General features: G+C 46.7%; 1 protein-coding gene across 1 annotated transcript; it reads right to left on the bottom strand.

The window, feature by feature from the left end:
• Window positions 1-1361: 1361 nt before the first annotated feature.
• On the bottom strand, window positions 1362-19327 carry LOC124039563 (YTH domain-containing family protein 3-like). Its single transcript, XM_046355662.1, has 5 exons — window positions 18942-19327; window positions 18407-18431; window positions 17930-18009; window positions 15561-17267; window positions 1362-2899 (listed from the first exon to the last, which is right to left on the bottom strand). The coding sequence occupies exons 1-5, from the start codon at window positions 18963-18965 to the stop codon at window positions 2876-2878; spliced, it is 1860 nt and encodes a 619-aa protein (XP_046211618.1). The 5' UTR covers window positions 18966-19327; the 3' UTR covers window positions 1362-2875.
• Window positions 19328-19919: the final 592 nt, after the last annotated feature.

Raw genomic sequence — 19919 nt, 5'->3', positions numbered from 1 at the left:
GAGTTGAGTACCCCTGGTATAGTCCATCGAGTGGCTTTTACGATACTGAAAACGGAGTTAGTATGATGCAGTTTGAAATAAATTATACTTCCTTACTTCTGTAAATAACTGAAAGGTTATTTATGTTGCCACTTTGTATTAGAGAATGCAATAGAGTAGAGGGGCTGGCAACCTGGCGGCTAGCCCGCAACTGATTTTTTTGGGCCCCCAAAGTTTTTAGTAAATGTATTTTCATTTTAAAAAATGAAATGGTAAAATCACCAGGAATTCAGCTAAAAATGAGTTTAATTTAGGAAATCTGTCCCCAAGTATTCCCACAAATAAATACATAAAAATGACATAATCGTGTCTCAATGTAATCAAGGTATGAAATGATTGTCATTTTCAAATCATTATAATTATTTTTCCGTCCTCCCCGCCCATTCGGCCCATGGCTGAATCTAGTTGCCCACCCCTGCAATAGAGTAGCGACTAAAGGAGACATTGGTACAGTAGGCCTATAGATCAAACCACAGGGTAGACAGGAAGAAATGGTTCATGGCTGAATGTTAATTCAACTATCAAAAGTTGCATTCTCCCTCCCAATGTCCAACACAACAAAAAACATGGGCATCAATGGAAAAAAGCCTTTATAGAGCAGAAACAGGAAATGCCTTGGTGTGTAATTACAGTCTATTACTTACAGATGTCATCAGACAGACACACAGAGCAGATCATGGCTTTAAGTAGGATAGGAGGGCTGTTACCTAGCATAGTCATAGCTAAAGTATGTCCTCATTGACTAAAATACTGCACTTCTCCTGACATTCAGGACTATACTGATCCGCAAGGACTTGCTTTTGAAATATAATTAGTCATATTCAAGAACAGCGAATAAAGACGTCTGGTCGTTTCGCCTGCAGTATCAGTCATGATGAAGGAGAGTGGAAGAAGCCATGCTATTGGGACACAGCTTATGACGTGTCAATTGTGGGCATTTTATATTAGTGAAAGTTAAAAGCTGGGAAAAGTGGATCGTTGGGACGTGCAACTCTGACGTTGCCCCATTGAAGTTGAAATGTAAAATGGCTACGGTTAAGGGTTAAGGTTAAGGATCTAGGCTAGGGACATCCCAAGGATACCAGATAGCACTAAAAGCTGTTATATTATAGGATCATGTGCAGAAACAACAAATGGATGACAGTGGGTCCTAGTGTTGTAACCCTTCATGCATTTCACTTGATTTGGGGTCGGTTTTGAACAAGAGGTGAGTCTCAACTGTGTCTCAGGTCTAACTTCCAGTGTGTACCCATTCAGCAGAGCTCCAAGCACAATGTTATGTTATGTTCAATTCCCGGGAAGTAACAACTCAGAAGCATTTGTTTCACTAAACATGGGTAATGTTTATTTTCGCTAGCGAGACACCTTGAGGAGAAAATGCTCACTTCCTTGGTGATGTTCAGCTTTCAGGAAACCCCTCTGTTACACCAAGCAGCAAATGGGCAGCAGGCTGAAGTCACTCCTAACCACTGATCTATGATCAGATATGTCTTTCATCCCCCTCATGGTTTAGGTTAGGGTGTGGGGTAAAGTATCTGATCCCAGATCTGTGGTTAATGGTAACTTCTACCTGGAGCCAGGAACGCCAGGGGAGGAGGGTCATCCCAAAAGCGTTATAGAGTTCTTCAGAGACAGAGAGCCTGGGGCCTGCTCAGTGAGGTGAAACATTACCCAACGTTGCAGATGGAACCAGACAAGATTCCCTGATTCCCAACATAACAGAGAATCCTATCTACTCTACACAATGCATTTGCTATCTGAATGTTGTGTAACGTTGAAGCCTCCTGAACAGGCCCCAGCTTTAGCCTGAGGTACGGTACAGTACATTAACAACAGAATAAAAGACAAGTTACCGACAGCTACCAAGGCGACTGTTACCGCAGAGCAGATTTCTCCTCAGACAAATGCACTTCAGAGTTACATAATAATCATGAGAAATTAAACAAACATGTGCATTAACTGCCGTTCACCCAGCTCACTACATCATCCATCTCATCGTTTGATACACAGAAACAGATGCAGAAATAAAGGGGCGGGAGTAAGGGCCGGGTTCGTCTAATGATTGGCATTATTTTGGGCGTGTCCTGTCATTTCTCTCACCTGTCAATCAATCACAAGCCGAGGTCAGATTCAAGTAAATAATTGTGTTACACATGATACCTGTTTTAATGTTGTCTGAAGGTGCTGAAGTTCATGGGAGGAGGGGAACTACATTTGTCTTCCCCACAATTTGGGAGGTATTAAAAACTTAACAAAAAAACGACAAATAATCTGGTGAAAGATTCAGAAAAAGCAACTACACTGGTTAGTCAGTTAGTTATAACAAACAGAAGTCCAGAGAGAAAGTGCTTTAAGAGAGTTATTAGAGAGTTCAGGGTATTGGTAGAGGCTGTTTTAGAAGGACTGAAAGTGCTTTAAGAGAGTTATTAGAGAGTTCAGGGTATTGGTAGAGGCTGTTTTAGAAGGACTGAAAGTGCTTTAAGAGAGTTATTAGAGAGTTCAGGGTATTGGTAGAGGCTGTTTTAGAAGGACTGAAAGTGCTTTAAGAGAGTTATTAGAGAGTTCAGGGTATTGGTAGAGGCTGTTTTAGAAGAGTTTAAAGTGAGTAATGTTATTTCCTTTTTCCCCCAGACAGGAACACTGGGGTACATCACCAGAGAACTGATACAGGCGAGTCCGTCGTCGTGTTCACGTCACGAGATACGACGTCGTCATCTTGTTGTTGTTGTCTTCAGCAGAAAAGATGGCAAAACCCTTAGTTTCCGTGTGGTTAGGCTAATTATTTAAGGTCCTATGTCATTCGTGTTTGCCTTCTAGCAGGGAGATCTCTGTATGGTTACTGTGGATTTCTATTCCGCTCCTGAGGAAAGAAAGAGAGAGAGGAGAAAATAAACCAAATTAGAGGATGCATAAGTGGGAGGGGGAAAAGAACACATGGAATGCTGTTAGAAAACATCCTCAGGGAAATTAGTATTATGTGATAAAAGCTCAGTGATGCAAGACATTGCAAGTTAAACATCTAAGGTCCAAATCCCCAAGGAACATACATGCACTTCACTTCAACATTTGTGTATGTCACACAGTGGTGTCAACTGAAGAGTTCTACCAAGATGAGTTCTTGCTTGTGGAACTCTGAGTGACGATTCAAACTATCCTTTCTTTCAAAGGCTAGTTTCTGTAACTGTAATCCTCATAATGGCTGAGTGTTCCCTTAACTGTTAATGATGACGGGTGACTGATTTTCACCAGCTGATGACGACTAGGGCTGAGAGCATGGGCAGACCAGCTGATGACGACTAGGGCTTAGAGCATGGGCAGACCAGCTGATGACGACTAGGGCTTAGAGCATGGGCAGACCAGCTGATGACGACTAGGGCTTAGAGCATGGGCAGACCAGCTGATGACGACTAGGGCTGAGAGCATGGGCAGACCAGCTGATGACGACTAGGGCTTAGAGCATGGGCAGACCAGCTGATGACGACTAGGGCTTAGAGCATGGGCAGAGCAGCTGATGACGACTAGGGCTTAGAGCATGGGCAGACCAGCTGATGACGACTAGGGCTGAGAGCATGGGCAGACCAGCTGATGACGACTAGGGCTGAGAGCATGGGCAGACCAGCTGATGACGACTAGGGCTTAGAGCATGGGCAGACCAGCTGATGACGACTAGGGCTTAGAGCATGGGCAGAGCAGCTGATGACGACTAGGGCTTAGAGCATGGGCAGACCAGCTGATGACGACTAGGGCTGAGAGCATGGGCAGACCAGCTGATGACGACTAGGGCTTAGAGCATGGGCAGAGCAGCTGATGACGACTAGGGCTTAGAGCATGAGCAGACCAGCTGATTACGACTAGGGCTTAGAGCATGAGCAGACCAGCTGATTACGACTAGGGCTTAGAGCATGGGCAGACCAGCTGATTACGACTAGGGCTTAGAGCATGGGCAGACCAGCTGATGACGACTAGGGCTTAGAGCATGAGCAGACCAGCTGATTACGACTAGGGCTTAGAGCATGAGCAGACCAGCTGATTACGACTAGGGCTTAGAGCATGGGCAGACCAGCTGATTACGACTAGGGCTTAGAGCATGAGCAGACCAGCTGATTACGACTAGGGCTTAGAGCATGAGCAGACCAGCTGATTACGACTAGGGCTTAGAGCATGAGCAGACCAGCTGATTACGACTAGGGCTTAGAGCATGAGCAGACCAGCTGATTACGACTAGGGCTTAGAGCATGAGCAGACCAGCTGATTACGACTAGGGCTTAGAGCATGGGCAGACTAGCTGATTACGACTAGGGCTTAGAGCATGGGCAGACCAGCTGATGACGACTAGGGCTTAGAGCATGAGCAGACCAGCTGATTACGACTAGGGCTTAGAGCATGGGCAGACCAGCTGATTACGACTAGGGCTTAGAGCATGGGCAGACCAGCTGATGACGACTAGGGCTTAGAGCATGAGCAGACCAGCTGATTACGACTAGGGCTTAGAGCATGAGCAGACCAGCTGATTACGACTAGGGCTTAGAGCATGAGCAGACCAGCTGATGACGACTAGGGCTTAGAGCATGAGCAGACCAGCTGATGACGACTAGGGCTTAGAGCATGAGCAGACCAGCTGATGACGACTAGGGCTTAGAGCATGAGCAGACCAGCTGATGACGACTAGGGCTTAGAGCATGAGCAGACCAGCTGATGACGACTAGGGCTTAGAGCATGAGCAGACCAGCTGATTACGACTAGGGCTTAGAGCATGAGCAGACCAGCTGATGACGACTAGGGCTTAGAGCATGGGCAGACCAGCTGATGATGACTAGGGCTTAGAGCATGGGCAGACCAGCTGATGACGACTAGGGCTTAGAGCATGGGCAGACCAGCTGATGACGACTAGGGCTTAGAGCATGGGCAGACCAGCTGATGACGACTAGGGCTTAGAGCATGGGCAGACCAGCTGATGACGACTAGGGCTTAGAGCATGGGCAGACCAGCTGATGACGACTAGGGCTTAGAGCATGGGCAGACCAGCTGATGACGACTAGGGCTGAGAGCATGGGCAGACCAGCTGATGACGACTAGGGCTTAGAGCATGGGCAGACCAGCTGATGACGACTAGGGCTTAGAGCATGGGCAGACCAGCTGATGACGACTAGGGCTTAGAGCATGGGCAGACCAGCTGATGACGACTAGGGCTTAGAGCATGGGCAGACCAGCTGATGACGACTAGGGCTGAGAGCATGGGCAGACCAGCTGATGACGACTAGGGCTTAGAGCATGGGCAGACCAGCTGATGACGACTAGGGCTTAGAGCATGGGCAGACCAGCTGATGACGACTAGGGCTTAGAGCATGGGCAGACCAGCTGATGACGACTAGGGCTTAGAGCATGGGCAGACCAGCTGATGACGACTAGGGCTGAGAGCATGGGCAGACCAGCTGGCTGGAGTGTATACAGACATATTCAAGCTCTCCTTATACCCGTCTGTTCTCCAGTTTCAACTGACCTGAGCCCTAGGACCATGCCCCAGGACTACCTGACATGATGACTCCTTGATGTTCCCAGTCCACCTGACCGTGCTGCTGCTCCAGTTTCAACTGTTCTGCCTTATTATTATACGACCATGCTGGTCATTTATGAACATTTGAACATCTTGGCCATGTTCTGTTATAATCTCCACCCGGCACAGCCAGAAGAGGAATGGCCACCCCACATAACCTGGTTCCTCTCTAGGTTTCTTCATAGGTTTTGGCCTTTCTAGGGAGCTTTTCCTTGCCACTGTGCTTCTACACCTGCATTGCTTGCTGTTTGGGGTTTTAGGCTGGGTTTCTATACAGCACTTTGAGATATCAGCTGATGTACGAAGGGCTATATAAATAAATTTGATTTGATTTGTTGTCCCCACTTGCTTCAAGATGTCCATCATTGTTCCTGTATCCAGGAAAGCAAAGGTAACTGAACTAAATTACTATCGTAGCACTCACTTCTGTCATCATGAAGTGCTTTGAGAGGCTACTTAAGAATCATATCACTTCCACCTTACTCGCCGCCCTAGACCAACTTCAGTTAGCATATCACCGCAACAAATCCACTGATGACACAATCACCATTGCACTGCACACTGCCCTATTCCAACTGGACAAATAATATCATAATAAACAAATGCTGTTTATTGACTACAAGCTCAGTATCAACACCATAGAACCCTCCAAGCTCATCACTAAGCTCAGAGCCCTGGGACGAAACACTTCCCTCTGCAACTGGATCCTGGACTTCCTGACGGGCCATCCCCGGGTGGAGAAGTTAGGAAAAAACACTTCCACTACGCTGATCCCCAACACAGGGGCCCCACAAGGGTGCGTGCTCAGCCCCCTCCTGTGGCAGGAAAATAACCTCTCCCTCAACGTCAAGAAAACAAAAGGAGCTGATCGTGGACTTCAGCAGATAATGTCGACGAAGCCACAGTGGATAGGGTGAAGCGCTTTAGGGCTGTCCCTGACTAAAATAATTATTGGTCGACCGAGAGTCTTCATGTTCTCATGACCAATCAATTGGTCAAATGTTTAAATTTATATTTCCATGTAGAGACATGTGTTGGAATAAAATCAAAAGTTTTGAGGATGACACAAATATTAATTTCCACAAAGTTTGCTGCTTCAGTGTCTTTAGATATTTTTGTCAGATGTTACTATGGAATACTGAAGTATAATTACAAGCATTTTGTCACGCCTTGGTCATTGTATTTTGTGTTTTCGTTATATATTTGGTCAGGCCAGGGTGTGACATGGGTTTATGTTATTGTATTTTCGTATTGGGGTTTGTAGTATTTGGGATCGTGGCTGATTAGGGGTGTTGTATAGGCTTGGCTGCCTAAGGCGGTTCTCAATCAGAGTCAGGTGATTCTCGTTGTCTCTGATTGGGAACCGTATTTAGGTAGCCTGGTTTCGCTTTGTATTTCGTGGGTGATTGTTCCTGTCTCTGTGTAGTTTCACCAGATAGGCTGTAATTAGGTTTCACGTTCCGTTTGTTGTTTTTGTATTTGTATAGTTATTTCATGTGTCACTTTGTTCATTAAAGTCATGAGTAACCACCACGCTGCATTTCGGTCCGACTCTCTTTTGATAAACGAAGAACGCCGTTACAGAATCACCCACCACACACGGACCGAGTGGCGTGGTTACAGGCAGCGACAGCAGGAGCAGAAAAAGGAGGACGTTATGGACAGCAATGGCATGGAGTATACGACCTGGGAAGAAATAGACAGGTGGGCGGCCAACGCAGAGAGAGCAGAGGCAGCCGGAGATAGGAGCCGACGATACGAGGGAACACGGTTGGCAAGGAAGCCCGAAAAGCAGCCCAAAAAAATTATTGGGGGGGGGGGCTTAAAGAGAGTATGGCTATGCCAGGTAGGAGACCTGCGCAAACTCCCTGTGCTTATCGGGGGGCTAGAGAGACCGGGCAGGCACCGTGTTATGCTATGGAGCACACAGTGTTTCCAGTGCGGCTGCATAGCCGGTGCGGCACATACCAGCCCTTCGTATTGGCCGGGCTAGAGTGGGCATCGAGCCAGGTAAGGTTGGGCAGGCTCGGTGCTCAAGAGCTCCAGTGCGCCTGCACGGTCCGGTCTATCCAGAGCCAACTCTCCTTGTTTATCGTGAGGAGCCAAGGAGGAGACCTGAACCAGAGCCGGTGTTAGAGGTGAGCGAAGCAGAGACTGAAGGAGTTAATGGGGAAGGTGGAGTGGAGAGTAATGAGGGAGTTGCTAGCTTGGTGCTTTAGGTACAAGATCCGTCCGACGGAGCGTGTTGGGGATTTAATGGCACCTGGGTCAGCGCTCCATACTCGTCCTGAGGTGCGTGTTAGTCGGCTGGTGAAAAATGTGCCAGCCTCACGCACCAGGCCTCCTGTGTACCTACCTAGCCTTGCACGTCCTGTGCCAGTCCTGCTCTCAGGCTCTCCAGTACACCTTCACGGTCCAGTCCATCCTGTGCCACCTTCACACACCAGTCCTCCGGTAGCAGCTCCCCGCACCAGGCTTCCTGTGCGTGTCCTCGATCCTGTAGCACCAGTTCCAGCACCACGCACCAGGCCTTCTGTGCGCCTCGCCTGTTCAGCACAGCCTTCCTTCCCTCCTGCGCTGTCGGAGTCTCCCGCCTGTTCAGCACAGCCAGAGCCTTCCTTCCCTCCTGCACTGTCGGAGTCTCCCGCCGGTTCAGCGCTATCAGAGCCTTCCTCCTCTACAGCGCTGCCGGAGCCTCCTGCCTGTTCGGAGCAGCCTGAACTGTCAGTCTGCAAGGAGCTGCCAGTCTGCAGGGTGCTGTCAGCCTGCATGGAGCAGTCAGAGCTGTCAGTCTGCATGAAGCAGCCTGAACTGTCAGTCTGCAAGGAGCTGCCTGTCTGCAGGGTGCTGTCAGCCTGCATGGAGCAGTCAGAGCTGTCAGTCTGCATGAAGCAGCCTGAACTGTCAGTCTGCAAGGAGCTGTCAGTCTGCAAAGAGCTGCCAGTCTGCAGGGTGCTGTCAGCCTGCATTTTTGTTTGTCCACCCGCCTCTTGAGGTTTGACCACAAGTTCTCAATGGGATTAAGGTCTGGGGAGTTTCCTGGCCATGGACCCAAAATATTGATGTTTTGTTCCCAGACCCACTTAGTTATCACTTTTGCCTTATGGCAAGGTGCTCCATCATGCTGTAAAATCATTGTTCGTCACCAAACTGTTCCTGGATGGTTGGGAGAAGTTGTTCTCGGAGGATGTGTTGGTACCATTCTTTATTCATGGCTGTGTTCTTAGGCAAAATTGTGAGTGAGCCCACTCCCTTTGCTGAGAAGCAACCCCACACATGAATGGTCTCAGGATGCTTTACTGTTGGCATGACACAGGACTAATGGTAGCGCTCACCTTGTCTTCTCCGGACAAGCTTTTTTCCAGATGCCCCAAACAATCCGAAAGGGGATTCATCAGAGAAAATGACTTTACCCTAGTCCTCAGCGGTCCAATCCCTGTACCTTTTGCAGAATATCAGTCTGTCCCTGATGTTTTTCCTGGAGAGAAGTGGCTTCTTTGCTGCCCTTCTTGACACCAGGCCATCCTCCAAAAGTCTTTGCCTCACTGTGCGTGCAGATGCACTCACACCTGCCTGATGCCATTCCTGAGCAAGCTCTGTACTGTTGGTGCCCCGATCCCGCAGCTGAATCAACTTTAGGAGACGGTCCTGGCGCTTGCTGGACTTTCTTGGGCGCCCTGAAGCCTTCTTCACAACAATTGAACTGCTCTCCTTGAAGTTCTTGATGATTCAATAAATGTTTGATTTAGGTGCAATCTTACTGGCAGCAATATCCTTGCCCGTGAAACCCTTTTTGTGCAAAGTAATGACGACGGCACATGTTTCTTTGCAGGCAACAATGGCAGAGCAAGAACAATGATTCCAAGCACCACCCTCCTTTTGAAGTTTCCAGTCGGTTATTCGAACTCAATCAGCATGACACAGTGATCTCCAGCCTTGTCCTCGTCAACACTCACACCTGTGTTAACGAGAGAATCACTGAGATGATGTCAGCTGGTCCTTTTGTGACAGGGCTGAAATGCAGTGGAAATGTGTTTTGGAATTCATTGCAATTCATCTGATCACTCGTCATTACATTCTGGAGTATATGCAAATTGCCATCATACAAACTGAGGCAGCAGACTTTGTGAAAATGTATATTTGTGTCATTCTCAAAACTTTTGGCCATGACTGTACATATGCACTGTGCTTGTCTGATGCTTTTAGCACACTGTTTGATGAAATAATTAAGACACAAATGACTCAAGAAAGAGCCCGATGGTCACTCTGTAAAAAATGTTTACAGTGAGTGTCTGTGTGATAGGAAGGAGAGTGAGACAACATGTGCATAATGCCGCGAAAAGGTACCACAGCACAGCGTTTATTGTGCTGTCTGTGCTGAAGCTGCAAATCGTTTCAGCCATTTAGTTTCTTGTTTCTGACTGAAAAGTTCTGTTACCAAAATCTCTAATTTCCTCAGGAAAAACATTCCCTATTCACTCAACCCTTGCTCTCTTTATGTGAAACATGTAAGCATCGCATGCATGTGACCAATAAGGCCTGACCTATAGTCTGTCATAATCACATCAATAAATGAGTTATAACAAACTCCCAACACAGTAGCACGGATGTAAAGGGGGACATGAAAAAGAAACTTGAAACGGGAAAATGTTTACTGGTTGCTCAGGAGGGAAAGAGGAAGTCAGATCTGTGAAAGAAATTTGACTTGATGAAGAAAATGGAGGGTATAAAGAGCGAGAGCTGCGTGCATATTGTGTGTGACAAACCGGTGCAGTTAGATTACAATATTATTTTTCTGCCTGTTTGGAACAGTGTAATCAACACTAAATACATAAGTAATACCAGTCTGTTCTAATGAAACCATTTTAAAAAGCCTTTATTACAGCATAGAAAAGATTAAAAACAGCCAAATCTTTGAAATTGCTTTATCTGACATTTTTCCGTTGCATGAGGCTTGGTGCTCACGCTTTGCCTACTCAGCAAACAGATGCTGTGGCTATAATTCATCATCATGCAGTATTCAATGTGGAATTGTTCATCTATTTAGAACATTCCAAAGAACAAGCAGAATAAACTAAATCCAACGTCTGTATATCGAAAATAAAACCGATTTTGCTTTGTAACCCTGACAAAAAAATGGTCTTTGAATTCACCAAATTGAGCTTCCTGTGTATACAGTATACTGTATTCTAATCAAGGTTCATCCTATATATAACTACTGCTGTACACAGCTTTTCTATTCATATACTGTCTAAACACCCCATACACATCTGACTTCGCTCATTCTGATATTTCATAATTCCATTTTTATTTTGTGGATTTGTTTTGTATTGTTCAGTATTACTGCACTGTTGGAGCTAGAAAACAATTTCGCTGCACCTGCGATAACAATCTGCAAAATATGTGTACTCGACCAACATGTTATTTAACCCAAACCTTTCCCATACCACCCCCAACACACACACACACACACTCCCCTCTCCTTCCGCGAATACATCCCTGCTGATCAAATCTCTGCTTGTGCTGGTTGTTTGTGCTTTATTGACTCCATGGAGCCAGAAGAAATGCAGGCCTGTCAGTTTACTCCCACAACCATTCATTTACTGACATACACAAATACGGGCCTAGCTGCAGTGCATTTCTCTCCCTCTCTTGCTCACACGCACACAGTGGTCAGTGTCAGTAGGCACAGCAGGGGAAGACCTGGGCCTTCAGTGTAACTCCATCAAAATAGAGAGGCCACTGTCTGGGGCTGGAGGCTGACCTGGTCTGGGTGGCTGGGGAAACAAAGGCCTCCACAGCATGTCTGTGTCCACCTAAGGCCACCCACTCACATCCACTAGAGATGGACATGAGTACAAGTTCTTGAACAGATGTCAAAGTTTGGTCTTTAAACAGAGATGCCTTTTTTTCGTGCTGTACAATTATTTGGTGGAATGTGCTTTGTGGCTGCCCGAATGGGCAAGTGAAATGTTGTCATGGAGACTACGTTTATTAGCTTTTACTCTCGTGTTCCATTTATACATTTGCGGGGCACAACAAAACATGACATAAATAACACAGTGCACACAGCTGTTCTCCCTAAATTCCATTTCCCCTCAGTGTCTCATTCACTCAATTGCATTCCGACCCCTCCCTCCCGTTTGGCCGACAGAAATTAAATGCCTATAAAAACGTATCTAACCGATGGGACACACAAGATATATTCTTTGTCAAATGATGACAGTTCAATCGCAAATTCGAAACGGACTGGTTGATTAAAGTAGAAAAATATGTTCCAACTACGCGCTGCAGTTTTGGATTCATTGCGTCCCATCTGATTTCCACTTAAGATATTTTGTGAACTGCTAGTGCCATTTAGAATTGGTTAGCCTAGGCTATAACCCACCCTAAATATAGACAGGTTCCACTCTGAAAATAGGCAAAAACATTAGTTTGATATAGACAGAGTGTATTTTTCATCAGAATCATTAAGCATTGCCTACTCAGCAAACAGGTGTTGTGGCCATAATTCATCATCATGCAGTATTCAATGTGGAATTGTTCATCTATTTTTTTTTAATCAAAAGAATGGGTAGAATAAACTAAATCAAATGTCTGTATATCGAAAATAAAACCAATTTTGGTTTGTAACCCTGAAAAAAATGGTCTTTCAACTCGCCGAATTGAGCCCTGTTTGAAATGATCACTGAAAGTATCTGCCTCAGGGACAAGATGTGCATCACTTCACACTGGCAACATTTTCATTTAGAAAAATATTCTGTTCTATTTTAGTCATGTTTTTTTTACTATACATTAGGTTTGTCTTGACTGTTATAAGGGCTGCTAAAATAACAAAACAAGGCTGTCATTGCACAGCCATAGGCTTCTACAAGCAGGAGCCACTGCTGAGGTTACTTTATGAAGATTGTGTTCCACAATATAATCAGTTGATATTAAGGCTTCAATAAAAGGAATTTTAAATGGCACTTGCTTTTTTATTGACTGAATACACACACACACACACACACACACACACACACACACACACACACACACACACACACACACACACACACACACACACACACACACACACACACACACACACACACACACACACACACACACACACACACACACACACACACACACGGGGCAATTTAACAATTAGGATGTTATCTGTAATGGTTATGAGTAATTAGGCAGTGGTGCGATCTGTTGGCATAGATAAATGTACACATTTTTTCTTTCAGTCGTGTAAATCGGAAAAATGTCATGCGAGTTCTCCAACAGTCTCAAAATTTCTAGAATGCCCATCCCTAACATCAACTCAGCCACATCCACCCGCCCACCCACCCACCCACCTACTCACATCCACCCACCCACTCACATCCATCCACCCACCCACCCACCCACATCCACCCACCCAACTACTCACATCCACCCACCCACTCACATCCACCCACCCACTCACTCACATCCACCCACCCACCCACCTACTCACATCCACCCACCCACCTACTCACCCACCCACCCACATCCACCCACCTACTCACATCCACCCACCCACCTACTCACATCCACCCACCCACCTACTCACATCCACCCACCCACCCACCTACTGAACTCATGCACTGAAGGGTTAACTTGGGGGACTGCCATATTGACACTGACACACACATCCCACAGACAACATTGACAAACACCTGTGCAAATATTTCAATCTACTGATCTAGGTCTATAATGTTCATCCTGTATACTGTCTCAGTCTCCAAAGTTAACTTAGCATTGTTAGCTTCAAGCCTCGGAAATGACATGCTACAGACCACTCCACTTGATAGCCCTCAGAGTGTGAGGAGATCAATTAACCTTGAGGAGATCAATTAACCTTGTCAGGCTGGGGAAAGTGAGCCAGCAAGGGTTCTGTCAGGACCTGTGTTGTCATGTAAAGGGGTCAGGGCTACAACAGCAGAGCCTCTCACCTGCCCCACACTAGGCTACACAGCACTATCTCAGCAACCGTCAAAACACACTTCCTACTAACAAGTTGTTTTCAGTGCTCCTGAAAACCTGGACTTCAAATATGTATGATAGAGAAAGGGAAGGAGAGCGAGAGACAAAAGAACAGAGAGAGAGAGAGAGAGAGAGAGAGAGAGAGAGAGAGAGAGAGAGAGAGAGAGAGAGAGAGAGAGAGAGAGAGAGAGAGAGAGAGAGAGAAGGAGAAAGAGAGCAGGTTGTGTGGTGGGTTTCTTAATAGATTTGAATATTTCGTTTTACTTAGGGATGTGTGCTTAAGATAAAAGGTTTAAATGTTTTCCTCACTGGTCCATCCCTAAAACAATCCGTGTTTAGTTGTTTTCCACCTAAAAAAAGTGTTGTATGTATTTTATCGCTCAAAGTGTGTCTGCCTGCGCAAGGAAGAACCAGAGAATAATGTTATTTTTTTCCAAATCGTTGCGGAATAACCCTGAAATATAAAACAGTTGAACCATGTTGAAACATAACCCAGAAATTCCCAGTGAAACACATTAGGCACACAGGGTGGAGCTGGGCTGATGGAGAGAACAGCTAATGAAGCAAGAGGAGCCTGTGTCTGCAAGAGGCATGGTGTTCAAAGGTAGATAAGAGCCACTTCTGCCTTTGTCTGAGGGGAGGTATGTGAGGAATGCAGCCTGTTTCAGGAAACCCCTATGTGTCCCACTCTCCAGATCACTCTCACAGATGCACACAGCCACACAAGATGGCTGCCTCATCAGACAGGGTTTCCTGGATGGACCCAAGCAGACCCACTGGTGGGCAAAGATGGTAGTGATGATGGTCTGATGACAGGCCTGTGGGACGGGCTGCTAATTCCACACATCAACCTACCTCACCTCCATGGAGGAATGACAATGGTAAAACCCACCACCATGGAGTAATGACACTGGTAGAACCCACCACCATGGAGTAATGACACTGGTAGAACCCACCACCATGGAGTAATGACACTGGTAGAACCCACCACCATGGAGTAATGACACTGGTAGAACCCACCACCATGGAGTAATGACACTGGTAGAACCCACCACCATGGAGTAATAACACTGGTAGAACCCACCACCATGGAGTAATGACACTGGTAGAACCCACCACCATGGAGTAATGACACTGGTAGAACCCACCACAATGGAGTAATGACACTGGTAGAACCCACCACCATGGAGTAATGACACTGGTAGAACCCACCACCATGGAGTAATGACACTGGTAGAACCCACCACCATGGAGTAATGACACTGGTAGAACCCACCACCATGGAGTAATGACACTGGTAGAACCCACCACCATGGAGTAATGACACTGGTAGAACCCACCACCATGGAGTAATGACACTGGTAGAACCCACCTCCATGGAGTAATAACACTGGCAGAACCCACCACCATGGAGTAATGACACTGGTAGAACCCACCACCATGGAGTAATAACACTGGTAGAACCCACCACCATGGAGTAATGGAACACGGGAGTAATAACACTGGTAGAAATGGAACACGGGAGTAATAACACTGGTAGAAATGGAACACGGGAGTAATAACACTGGTAGAAATGGAACACGGGAGTAATAGAACACGAGAGTAATAACACTGGTAGAAATGGAACACGGGACGAATAACACTGGTAGAAATGGAACACGGGACTAATAACACTGGTAGAAATGGAACATGGGACTAATAACACTGGTAGAAATGGAACACGGGAGTAATAACACTGGTAGAAATGGGACTAATAACACTGGTAGAAATGGGAGTAGACTAGAGGCCTATGAACTAAGACCTCAGATGATAGACACTGACCAGTACTACACTGTGTGACAGATGGTCACTAGTCAGTCAAACTCATATAGACACGCTGCTGCTGTCAGCTGATACGATAGGGGTGGGTGTGTGTGTGTTATGTGTGTGTTATGTGTTATGTGTGTGTGTGTCAGCAGCACGGTTCTCTCACCCTCCGCAGGGCCTCTTCCTCCTCCTGGCGGTTCTCATAATGTGCAAAGTCATCAAAGATTGAGGTGGTATGCTTGAAAGTTGCGATAATTTTAAGCACTTGCTTGGCCTTCTCCAGAGGCACCTCCTGAGTGTCCCTGGAGTTGGTGACGGGCTTGTTGTCATTGTTCTCCAGCCTGATGTGCCTCAACTGGTTGTTGGGCACGTCCTTCACAAACGCCCACTTCACCTCAAACTTGCCCTTCCACTTGTCCTGAGACCAAACGCCTGCGTAGGAGTTGTAATCCACAGGCGAGCGCATCTCCGCCACGCCGCAGAAATGACCACTGCCGTTGACGCTGAACAGCAGGTAGAGGGGTCCCTTGGCCCCCAGCGAGCGGTAGGCCCCGTCCAGGCGCTTGTTGCCATGCTCGGTGCTGCACCAGATGGAGTACTTGATGGAGCGGTGGATGTCGTCCTCAGAGTAGCTCTTGATGATGAACACGCGGCCGTTCTTCAGGTTCCAGTCAAAGTCTTTGGGGTTGTAGTTGTTGAGGGCCCGCAGTTTCTCTAACACGGGGTGCACCTCCCCGGAACAGGGAGAGGCACTGAGGGGGACCCCACCAACACCCATCCCAAAGCCTTCCACCCCTCCCTGGTTGAAGGTGCCCCTGTTCCGAGGAGCCACCCAGCGGTTCTGGGGTGGGAGCTGGGAGTGTTGGTGTTGATGAATGGGTTGGGGGGCCGGGCTGGGAGGAAAAGTTCTGGTGGGGGTGGGGGTGTTGGTGGGGGTGTGGGGGCCTGGGGGAATCTGCTGGGGATGTTGGGGGGACTGGAGCGACTGCAGCTGAAAGGGTTGGTGGTGCTGCTGGTGTTGGTGCTGGTGTTGGGGCTGATGTTGGGGCTGATGTTGGTGGGGCAGAGGGCTCTGCAGCAGGGGCTGGCCCATCAGGGTCTGCTGCACCATGGTCTGAGGGGGCATCATGGTCTGAGCTAAGGGGGGCTTGTTGAGGGAGCCCTTATCGTCCCAGGTGCCAATGTTCATGTTGTGCTTGATGGGCGGCGGGGGAATGGTAGGGCCCCCCATCCCCATGTTGGCTTTGGGCTTGACCTTGGGCTGGGGCTTGGCTGGCTTCCTGGCGATGGCCGCCCAGGACGTGGGTTTGGGGGCTGAGGAACTAACCAACGGTGGCATGCTATTGGCCGCCATGCTACTCATGCCCCCGAGGGGCGAGCCGACAGTCTTGGTGACGGCGGCGCCCATGTCCGTTCCCAGTTTTAACCCAGTCATGCCCTGCTCGATGCTGCTCAGCACCGGGACCTTACTGAGCTGGGCATCACTGCTGAAGCCTGCCTGTCCATCAGCTATAGCTCTCCCCAGGGAACTAGGTGTGTAACCATAACTATTACTATAGGCATTGCTCTGTGTGGACTGGCCCTGAGAGACACTGGTGCCCCAGGTGGAATAGTCTGCGTTTCCAGGGAAGAAGTTGAAGCCATGCTGGCTGAGGAAGGGAGGGGTATTGCCCAGGGCGCCCGGCTGGCTGAACACCCCGTCAGGGATAAAGTGGTGCTCGCCATTGCTCATCTGTCCATAGGTGGTCAGGTAGGGCATGGGGGTGTCCCCCGCAGTGGACCAGGGCGCCTCTCCCAGGGAGTAAGGGAAGCCTATGGAGGGAGCATAGTAGCTGGGCATGTAGGGGTCGGACATTGGTGGGTAGCTGTTATTCTGCAGAAGGGGAGAACAGGGGTCAGTTAATGGATGACCTTAATGATAGAAGCTAAGACAAATCTTGCCCATCTCTCTTCAAAACCGTAACTAAGAAATAAATCAGCGTTCTTCTTAAGGAGCAAGATTGGCTTTCAGTGGAAATGATAGATACCAGCTCTATCAAATGTTTCCCATAGCAACAAGTGAAGACAGCAAAAGTTTTATAATAATCTGTCCGTTGTGAACTCTGACAATTATTACAACAACAATCATTTATTTTTGAAGTAAATTGGCGTGGGTGCTGGTGGGTTTGTTCTTGGCTACATTTCACTAGAATTCTATAAGACAAAGTAAGCTTGTCCACCCAGGCACAAGATGATGAACACCACCCAGTTTTCTTTTTAGTACAAAAAAAAGAACAATAATTCCACTATCAAAAGGTCATTTTTAATACTTTTCCATTTCAAAATGAGTCAGTCATCTGTCAATAGCTCCTCCTTCACGTAGACTATACAGTGACTTTAGATTAACACTCTATACACCTTCATATAGCACTATAAGACACTATTCTGAGGGTTCATGCAGGTTCAAAAGGCGCAAATAACACATATCCCCTCTATGCTGTGGAACGTCAAGTTGCATGGCTGACAGGCTTGGACACAATGGGTACACTCACTCACCTGATTTGTCTGGCTGCTTAGGTAAGGTTCAAAGTCTTCATCGTTTACTCCATCCTTCTGATGCATTGATCCGTTTTGTACTGGAGAGAAAAAAATGGTTCTTAGGTTATTCTTTAAATGTGATATAACCAAAAAGGTCTCTCGGCTAAAATAAACCATTGTGTTTAACAGATCTATAAACTAATAATGAACAGCTGATAAACCCCCTTATATTGCCTTTAAGTAGTTGGGGTAGAACAACACCCAATAATATGACAGGCACAGTGGTGTATAAGTATATTTGGTTAGTTGACCTACTTTTGACTGATGACACCAGGTCACCAAAATGTGGTGGAAGAGTGATGAAAGCAGTGATTTAATTACACTCTTTTGTTATCACAGTTTTCACAAAGCATTTCCTTAGTCAGACAACATTTTGACTGCCATCAAACTCCACAACAACCATGCAATAGTAAAATAATACGGTGACAGAAATACCTTTATTTCCTTGTCCTTTGGGTCTCTGACATCAGAATGGGCAAGTGCAAAAAAAAGAGAAAAGAGATGCATCAGATTTAGCATATTAGGTCAATGTTTGATAGGGAGAAGAGTGATGGTAGCATTCATGCAAGGTGAGCTAGGCCTAGGCTACTGAATTACAAACAATGATTCTATACCAGTGGCTGTATATCAAGCAAACATTTTAAACGCATTCAGCCCTAGACTAGTTTATAGACCTACGGCTTCCTTGTGATTATTGACCGGATGTCAAACGCCCACTGGCATCCAGTAAACGTGCCGCATAGTACAGAATACAGCAACCGGCTGGAGCTTGTTGCCATCGCTGCGCAGCCGGTAGGCTACTTCAAGGTTCGGCCTACATAGCAGCTAATAGCTATCATATATCAAATACTTTTGCCTATGTTATATGGCATGCCTACCACACTGAATGATAGCAGCTGACAAAACGGTTGACAATTCTCAAACTGCAACTACAAACATTTCACGGTAGTGGGTTGTCAACAATAAGCACCTGATCGACTGTGGTTGCAGACATCCTCCAGGAGCCGAAACGGATTTCTGTTTGCGACTGTCCACGGTTTCTCCTGCTTCTGCACTCCGGTATTTTTCTCAGCTCGTCTCGGGTTATCCAATCTCTGTATGTAGAGGCGGTGTTTTTCTCCAGTCGTCAGATCTTTCCCTACAATATTTTCTCGAGCACCGAGGATCGCGACTTTGTCTGTGGTATTAAATGTTTCCGATCTAGTTGACGTTCGGTTACAATGTATCACTTACTCTGAAACTGCCAGATTGGAATATCCCTTACTCTATTCCACAATGGCGGATGGGCTATTATGCCGCGTTCACATGCTTGTCAGAACTAGGAAACTTGGAAATGTCCGACTTGCTAACTGGTTGTAGTTATACACGTGCCGCGTTCAACTAAATAGCAAGTCGGACATTTCCGAGTTTCCTAGTTCCGACTAGCATATGAACGCGGCATCTATCTCGCTTCCGTTCTATTGCTCCATGACCTTCCGCCTGTGACGCTCTGAGCCATGTTACTACAGACTGACAGTCACATTTCACATGACATGTCTCAGAAGATTTACCCTTTACTCTACAATACAACATACGTTTGCTTCCCTTGTTAAAATAAATTATGTGTTTACTGTGTCACTTCAGGCCTATCTGCTCAATATAATCTGAAACGGTCTCTCTGCGAAGCCCTGCCGTGTGACATTTTCATTGCAAATTACATTAATGGAAGGATTCATTTAATAATTTGCCTACCAGCACATACAGGTCTCCTCTCATGGACTTGAATGGCATCCTTTTTATTTTATTTTATCTTTATTTAACTAGGCAAGTCAGTCAAGAACAAATTCTTATTTTCAATGACAGCCTAGGAACAGGTAAACTGCCTTTTCAGGGGCAGGACGACAGATTTGTACCTTGTCAGCTCGGGGATTTGAACTTGCAACCTTTCAGTTACTAGTCCAACACACTA

Source organism: Oncorhynchus gorbuscha, linkage group LG07 (assembly GCF_021184085.1).
Source record: "Oncorhynchus gorbuscha isolate QuinsamMale2020 ecotype Even-year linkage group LG07, OgorEven_v1.0, whole genome shotgun sequence".
NCBI classification, from domain to species: Eukaryota; Metazoa; Chordata; class Actinopteri; order Salmoniformes; family Salmonidae; genus Oncorhynchus; species Oncorhynchus gorbuscha.
The sequence above is the reverse complement of the archived record's forward strand: the minus strand, read 5'-3'. Positions and strand labels throughout refer to the sequence as shown.